Source organism: Apium graveolens, chromosome 2, assembly GCF_009905375.1.
Source record: "Apium graveolens cultivar Ventura chromosome 2, ASM990537v1, whole genome shotgun sequence".
Classification (NCBI taxonomy): Eukaryota; Viridiplantae; Streptophyta; class Magnoliopsida; order Apiales; family Apiaceae; genus Apium; species Apium graveolens.
In genome coordinates this window covers 132,044,194-132,053,218 of record NC_133648.1, presented here as the reverse complement: position 1 = coordinate 132,053,218, position 9,025 = coordinate 132,044,194, and the positions used below count along the sequence as shown (strand labels likewise).

The 9,025-nt window shown below is 35.6% G+C and overlaps 1 protein-coding gene across 1 annotated transcript; it reads left to right on the top strand.

Moving 5' to 3' along the window:
- Window positions 1-6,134: 6,134 nt before the first annotated feature.
- On the top strand, window positions 6,135-6,527 carry LOC141693410 (uncharacterized). Its single transcript, XM_074498514.1, has one exon. It carries the CDS (start codon window positions 6,135-6,137, stop codon window positions 6,525-6,527), a length of 393 nt encoding a protein of 130 aa, XP_074354615.1.
- Window positions 6,528-9,025: the final 2,498 nt, after the last annotated feature.

Here is a 9,025-nt window from a genome sequence, read left to right as displayed (position 1 = left end):
TTGGGTTTTTAGATAATTTTTTTTAAAAAAAATTTACTTGTCGGTCGCCTGTGCAGATCAAGCCCATAACCAATGGGCCGATTGTCACTTTTCTGGGACGAATGAATGGTGCCTATAGGACGAAGGCCCAATCTAAATTATAGGCTTATCGTTGGACCTGGGCAAAGAAAGACCTGGTGGACGTGGTCCACTCGTTCTTGACGTTTCCCTGATGTTCCCATTGACGGAAGGGAGTACGTTATATCAGAGGTCTGAATATTTAAAACACGTTCATACACACATTCACATATTGTCCAGAACTCTAGTTTTCTTGAATCTTTTTCAACCATATTAATTTATTCACATTGGACTTGAATCTATTTCAATCACATTAACTTATGAATTGGGGGATAAAATCTCGCATTTTTTTTCAAATGACATTTGTGCGGAAATCTGGTCAGACATAAGTGGTGAGATATTGATTTTTATTTTAAAAAAATGTATATTTTAAATTTTAAACGAGACACGTCGATTCCTACACCACCTTAAAAACTAGTACTAAGTAATCGATTTTGGATATCTTGCACCAACTTACTATAGAAGCATCTCCAACATGGTCATGGATGCATATGACGACGTCCCAATGTAATCTTGTGATTTCTACCCAACTCCCAACATGATGCTCTTAACAAATAAGCTTCCAACGGCCTTAATTTATATTTTGGTTTAGACTACTACAGTTTTAGTCTTCGATCGCAAGTTGCCACACCAAGGAATTGAAACAGATCGATCCCACACCCATGTCATGTTGATTCTGATTCGGATTCGGATCTGGATAGGGCATAAATATTAACCAGAAATATTGGAGGGAATTAAGGAGTTAATTCAAGTAACATTTGATGCTTTTGTCTCATCAAGCTCACAACAGCCAATCTCCACACCAACAAACCTCCAAATACAGTCTATTCAACAGCAAGTCTCCACTCTGCAAGTCTCAAATGATTCACTAACAGCTCAAATCTCTCAACTCACAGCTTTGGTACAAAGTCAACAGGCTGACATCAAGACCTTGATAGACTCCTATAAGCATCTTCAAATGCAAAAGGAATATTTAGTGCACCCATGATAACTACCATTGAGACTGAATTTTGCATTTGAAGATGCTTATGGGAGTTTACTAAGGTCTCGATGTCAGCCTATTGACTTTGTACCAAAACTGTGAGTTGAGAGACTTGAGCTGTTAGTGAATCATTTGAGACTTGTAGAGTGGAGATGTAATATCCGGGAAAATTATGTGAATATTATATGTCAAATGACTAAATATTATGTCTTTATATAAGTTAAAGTGTTTCTTGCCATGATATTACGTGTGTTAAAATGTTATTGTGTTTCCGTGCGAACCAGAAAATTTTTCGATTGATTAATAAGTGTTTAAACTGCAGTTATATGAATCGATCTGTAATTGGGACTCGTATTTATTTACATATTTACTAAGGTACTCGTTTTATTTCATTTTACGCGCGTTTGAATGTATTTTATGCATATTCGGGTTTTCCTGTTAATTTAAGTATCGTTTTGTTTTTCAAAAATGAACGGACCGGGACCCCACCGGGATGTTAAAGTCCATAAAATTCGTGTTTTTATTTTTATAAAATTTTTTGTATTTCAAATACCCAGTATTTCTGTATTTTTGAATTATTCTCAATTTTTGGGGAATTTTGACATTAATTTTGTATTTTATCGTTTTAAAATTATTTCCTGTAATTATTATTTTTGGATCTAATTATTATAATTAAGGGATAAAAGCACCCTTAATTTATTTTGGGATATAGTTTCTGTAAAAATATAAATACCAGCCAATCATTTATTTTATTCATTTTTTTAAAAAAAATTCAGAAATTCTTAAATAATATTGGGGGTGAAATCTTGTTCTTCAACTTCAATCACGATTTTTGATCGATCCAGCAAACCAAATCAGACGTTCTAGTACTCAAAATCATCGTCTCGACGAGAGCTTTCTATTGGTATCAACATCTTGATATGAGGTGCTTTATTTTAAGAATCGAATTTTGGGTATTTTTTTTCTTGAGAATTCGTTTTTGAATTTTATAGATTGTTTGATATTTTTGTTAATTGATTAATGTTCCTGAGACTGTAAGGAATGATTTGGTGTTCAATTTTGTTGATTTTGGTTAAGAAATGATGAAGTTCGAATTTCTTGGTTTGTTAAGTTTTTCAAATCGAATTTCTGGAGTTATGCTTGATTCTCGGTTAGTCTAAAACTTAGGGATAAATTCTAAATGAACCAAGCTTTATTTTGGTGTGTAATTCGTTGAGTTTAGTTTAGAATTGTCTGAGTTTGTTTTTTTTTCCGGTATGTTTACCGGAAAATGAGTGTTTTTGGCCGGAGAAATCAACCGGCGTGATGTTTGTATCAATTGTTGGCTCGAGCGAGTTCAGGGGAAAGAGTTGCATCGTTTCCATTTGGAATCAGAAGGAAAGAGATTCGTTTGAGAAGGGGAAAAGGCCCGCCGGAGTCCGGCGAGGAACCACCGGATTCTGGGTTCTTTCCCCAGTTTCCGTTGAGTTCATCACCGACCCGGCTAAGTTCTTGAAGACCCGTTTGGGTCCAAGACTTAACCCGGGTTTGATCCCCGAAACCCTAACCCCCAATCCCCAATTCTGTTTTCCAGTTTTTAATTTTAAAAATATTTCAAAAATCCTTTTTCCTATTTTCAAAAATCATTTTATTTATTTCTAAAAATCATTTAATAATTATTTTAAATACTAAAAATTATTTTCTTAATTATTTTAAATTCCTAAAATTATTTTATTTTATTATTTTCAAAGATACAATTTTATTTAATTATTTATAATTTATTTTAGTTAATAATTTATGGATTTAATTAATTGATTAATTCATTTAATCAATTAATTTTATTTATAAATGGTTAAATAAATATAAAAATATTTATAATTAATTCAAATAATTCCTAAAAATTATTTTTAAACTTTTTTTAAAAAATATTTTGGTATTTAAAATTCAATTAATATTATTATTAATTGATTTAATTCCATTTATTTCTTATTTTATTCATAATAAATAAACCGTTCGTCCGTTTAATACGAAACAAACGCATATAGACTCAGAAAAATACTACGCTTTCAATAAAAATACCTTTGAGTCCCAATTTCTTTTGTATTGTAATGTCACTTGACTTTTTAGTCCTTTTGAGTTGGTATTTGATCGGTAAATGCTAATAATGACCCGATTTCGATTATGAACGTATTGAGGCCTATATTTTGACGATCTGACTTATGTGTTACATGAAATATGTGATTACGTGTTATACAAGTACCATGATTACGTGCTATGTGATATGCATGCTATATGTTTACAGTTTTAAAATGTCATGATTAGTTATAAACGATCGGGTAGATGTCAAGACGTATAGTTACGTCGATTGAGTTTGGTTCTGTCAATTAAGATAGTCCTTTTGTTTATAGAATCGAGTAGCAAGGAGTGCGGTCAAGTGTTAGACGTAGATAGTAGCCAGCAACTATAAGTAGATTTATAATAAGAGGTTATCGAGTATACCAGGCAAGTACCCTTAACTTCACTTATCATTCAAGTGACGTTTATTTCGAATCATATTATACCGGTATTCATATCTTCACTTATCATTCAAGTGATATTGACTCTGAACTTTATTCTTTCAATTTCTATACTATTCTAAGTTCAGAATAGTTAAATGTTTTTACATTTCGCTACAACTTACTCTATACAGTGAAGCTTTGAATTAAGATTAGCGAATGACTAATTGTTCTGGTTATTTCGCCATTGGTTGTTGAGATAACTCTGTATCATGAGAAATGGGGAGTTATGTGGTTAAGGATGTCATTTGATTCGACTCCTTTGACGGAAAATATTTTTTTTATGGGTTGGATGGTTGCGTAAGAGGCCGTGGCGGCGGTCCAGCGTAAGCTATGTATTATACAGGATATAACACCTTGATAGGCCGATATGTGCCTTGGGTACCTTTTGTTTAGTTGGATATGCTTTGGCATACCGGTGTTGCTCTGCGGCTGATCACCGGCGGCAACACACCGTCGTTCGAGGATTCCAATCCCAAAACAAAATACATATGCAAATGTTAAATATATATAAGTTTTTGATACTGTTCAGGTATTGTGGTTTGGTTTTGTTCATCAGATATATTGTTGTTGTTCTAAATCATAAGCTATATACTGCTTGGTGAGCATTTCTTTCGCTCATACTTGTTTTATATCCTGATTCTTTCAGCTAGGCCAGGGCAAGCTTGAGTCCAGGTCTGACCAGAAGTTGTGTGCTGTAGATAGTTTGGTGTGTTTTCCAGGTAGACATTTTGGGACGCTTAGCTAGTCTAGAAGTTTGTAATAAAATTTAAATAAGTTGTAAAACTAATTAGACTTATGGTTTGTAATAAAAATTGGTTTGTATTAGTGCCTGTTCCATACTATAACATGTGATCGATCCAGTTGCATGCAAGGGGTCATATTTATTATATTATTCTGCTGTGATTATTTTATTATGGTTTATTGGCTAGTGAACCAAAAATCTAGACCCCGGGTTTGGAGTGCGTCACAGGAGACTTGCTGTTGAAGAGACTATATTTGGAGGTTTGTTGGTGTGGATATTGGCTGTTGTGAGCTTGATGAGACAGAAGCACCAAATATTGCTTGAATTGACTCCTTAATTCCCTCCATCAATAACAGAAACAAACGTATGTCCTCATCGGCAAGTTCTTAACAGAAAATAATATAAATTTTCTTGTCATGCAGAATGTAATGGCTACGTTGTGGAGGCCAAAGGAGGGGATGGAGATACATAATATTGGTGGTATGAGATATTCGTTTGTATTTTTTCATAAAATGGATATGCGGAAAGTAGTTGGGGGGCTTGGTCGTTTGAGCAAGCTAAACTAATTTTATACCAGTTGGGAGATGGAGAGGATCCAAATACGGTTCAACTATAAGATGTGGAGATGTGGGTTCAGGTTTATGACATTCCACGAGGTCTCCTTTCTGAAAATATATTGAGAAGCATTGGAACCTTGATTGGAAAGTTTGTAAAAATGGATGCTAACACATTGGATGGAATTTGGAAACCGTTTGTTTGTATTAGGGTGACCTTAAATGTGCAGAAGCCTTTGAAAAGAAGATTAAAAATAAGAGAGAAGGAGATGGCTGAAGTTGGGTTAATTTTAAATATGAAAGATTGGGTATATTTTGCTTTGTTTGTGGTATCTTGGGGCATTCTGAACGTGATTGCAGTATTGTCTATGCAAACCCGGACAAAGTTGTTGAACGTGCTTACGGGGTATGGTTGAGAGCTCCGACAACGAATGCTGCAAAATTAAGTACTGTGCGAGATGGCTAAAAAATATAGGTGTTGAGAGTAACATGTGGGCGAACATGAGTAATAGCGAATCGACATCGATGGTGGCTCAGGGCGGCAATCGAGAAGTAACAAGATTCATGGAGGTAGATGGGGTGGTTAGAGAAAACTGCGGAGAAAGGGGGGTATTGCAGTTAAGGGGCGAGAATTCAGGTCATCAAATAGGCAAGTACAAGGGGTAAATATTACAACCGAAGACATAAGAGTGGATAATATGGAAAGATAGAATGTTGTGAGTGATCCAAAAAGAAAGAGAGTGGAGGATAAGGTGGAGGAAAATCAGGAGGAAAATCAAGAAAGACAAAATGCTGAAAGTCAAAAAACCGAGCATTTAAACTTGCAAATGGCGGGTCCTGGAGCCTAGGTCCGCCTAGGATTATGAGTCTAATTGTGTGGAACTGTCGTGGGATGGCCAACCCACGGACAGTTAGATTGCTAAAAGAAATGAATAATTTCTATATGCCCAACATTATTTTTCAAAGTGAAACGATGTGTAAAAAATATAGAGTGGAGAAAATAAAAAAATAAACTAGGCTTTGTAGGTCATTTTGCTGTAGAAGCTCGTGGGCATGGAGGTGGGTTGGCATTACTCTGGAGGAACGAAGGAATTATTGTAGTAACTAACAGCAGTTAAAATTACATTGATTTTGAAGTTAGTCATGAGCAACTGGGTAGATGGAGATGCACGGGGTATTACGACTATCCAGAATGAAGAAGGATGGTTGAAGCTTGGGATATGCTAAGACAACTGGTGGCAAGTTCTGTGCTGCCTTGGTGTATTATTGGCGACTTCAACGATCTTATGACAACAAATAAGAAAGAGGGAGGGCAGAGGTATCCTCGTGCTCTGCTTAATGGTTTTTCGGAAGCTATAAGTGACTGTGATCTAGTGGATTTACGGTACAAGGGAGATAAATTTACGTGGGAACATTTTAGAGGGACTGATAAATGGGTGGTTCAATGGCTAGATAGAGGCTTTGCAAATAAGAAGTGGATTGATTTATTCCAAAGTGCAGTAGTGCAGGTTCATGAAGTCTCTACATCTGATCATATGCCATTATGCTTACAGCTGAATAGAAGAGTGTATGTGCCTAAGGGTCGTCGCTTCTGATTTGAGAACATGTGGATTCATGAGACAAAATGTAGGAGTATAATTCAGGAATGTTGGAATAAGTCTGGAACTCAAGATTTAATGCAAAAGTTAGGTAATTGTTGTATAAAATTGGAAGAATGGTGGGGGGGGGGGTTAGTAAGGCATTTGAAATCTAAACTGGCATTTTATCGAAAGAAGATGCAACGTATGAGATCTCGAAGGGATGTGAACGGTGTGAGAATGTATAATGAGGCGAGATGGAACTATTTGAAGCTATAGATGGAACTATTTGAAGCTATTAGAGAAGCAGGAGGTTTTTTGTACTCAGTGAGCTAAACAATATTGGCTAAAACATGGAGACAATAATATCCGTTTCTTTCATAGATTTGCATCTACAAGATAGGACCATAATAAGATTCGACAGTTGAAAGATGCAAATGGTGTTTGGTGTGACACATAGGATGAGATTCAGAATACTATAATAAAGTATTTTGAAAATATTTTCTTGGCATGGAATGAAGATGACCAACTGTCAGAGCGAATCAAGTTTAAGAAGATAACGGAGGAACAAAGTAACGATTTGCTACAACAGATAACAGAAAAGAAGTGAGAGACGCAGTTTTTGCTATGTATCCTTAGAAAGTACTTGGTGTAGATGGTCTGAATCCATGTTTTTTCCAAACTTACTGGAACATAGTGAGTGCAGATGTTGTGGAATTTTATCGGAATTTTCTTGAGCATGGGATTTTTCCAGTTGAGGTCAATAATACATTGGTGTGCTTAATTCGGAAGGTGAAGTGACCAAAATAAGTTACGGACTTGCGCCCTATATCCTTGTGTGTTAGGAATATGTGTATTAGTTTGATGATAAGTTAAACAAAACACTTAAGTAGAAATCTAGTGTTTGTAGCCTCAACGGATAAGACCATTTTGGCTATCCGTTGAAGGAGTAGCTTTACTTAAAAATAAGTTTAGAATTGTAGCACATTTCATTCTCTGTATTTAAGTTGTAAGTCTTAGATGTTGTGGGAAATTATCAGTCATGTTGACTACTAGTGGATATGCAAATAGGAGGGCCAATTATAAATATTTCATGCCTTGTAATTTTGTATAAGTGAAGTAGTATCAACTGATATTAAAGGCCTTCAACGGATGAGAAGCAAAGCTTCAACGGATGTCTCTAAAGCTTCAACGGATAACATCCATCAACAGATGAGTGCTTCAACGGATAAAGCTTCAACTCCTAATCCATCAACGGATAAAGCTTCAACGTATAAAGCTTCAACGGATAACATCCATCAACGGATGAGTGCTTCAACGGATAAAGCTTCAACTGCTAATGCATCAACGGATAAAGCTTCAACGGATAAAGCTTCAACGGATAAAGCATCAACGGATGAAGGTTTCAACGGATGCTTAGTTCAAATAGCAGTTGATAGTGACAATTCATAAGCTGACAGAGGCACATGGGTTGACAGAGACAAATTGGAATGTGGCAGCCTCTAGGGGGAATCAAGAAAATACAGCATTTCCATTCTGGTGCAAACAAGTAAGTATTCAAAGATTCACAGCTAAACCTAAATTGCATTGGATAGAGAAATGAAGAAGAAACATGTGAAGAATCTTTTAATTGTATTTTACAGTTTTGTCTTCACTTGTAAACTTGGTGATATATAAACCAAGTAGCAGCTAGTAATTAGATGGTGAATTTTCCAGAGCTGTTTAGAAAAATCCAGAGAGAAAATCATCTAGTTTGTACTAGGATGCAGCTGTGATTTAATTCTTTGAATCACAGATTTTCTGAAATAACACATCTCTGGTGGAACAACAAATCCACCATAAAAGTTTATAAGTCTTTTGTGTTCTTTACATTTGTGTTTGAATATACATCTGTCTACATTAGCTGAAAGCAATTCACACACACACTTGTTCATCAAAACACATAGCCTAGAAACTGCTCAAAACTTGAAAAAGTTTTGAGATTTACATTCAACCCCCTTCTGTAAATCTCATTGTTAGTTCACTGGGAACAACAATTGGTATAAGAGCAAGCTCTTAACATACAAAGAGTTTAAAGATCTATTCTGCTAACATCATGAGTAAGAAGGATATTGGTGTAAAGATTCCAATCCTGGAAAGAGATAACTATCATCACTGGAAAGTGAAGATGCATTTACATCTTCTCTCTCAAGATGAAAGCTACATCAACTGCATTGAAAATGGTCCTCACATCCCTCACAAGGTGGCCACAGCTGCTACTGCAACAGTTGCTGTTGGACAGTCTATTCCCAAGCCAAAAGCAGAATGGACTATTGAAGATATTGAAGAGGTTCACAAGGACAAGAAAGCCATGAACATTCTGTTTAATGGCCTAGATCAAGATATGTTTGACAATGTCATTAACAGCCAAACTGCTAAGGAAATTTGGGATACTGTACAACTTATCAGTGAAGGTACTGAGCAAGTTAGAGAAAACAAAATGCAGCTTCTCATTCAACAGTATGAATATTTTCATT

What these genes read in the sequence shown, in the direction of transcription:
- LOC141693410 (XM_074498514.1), top strand. Translation starts at nt 6,135, where the DNA reads ATGGTTGAAGCTTGGGATATGCTAAGACAACTGGTGGCAAGTTCTGTG.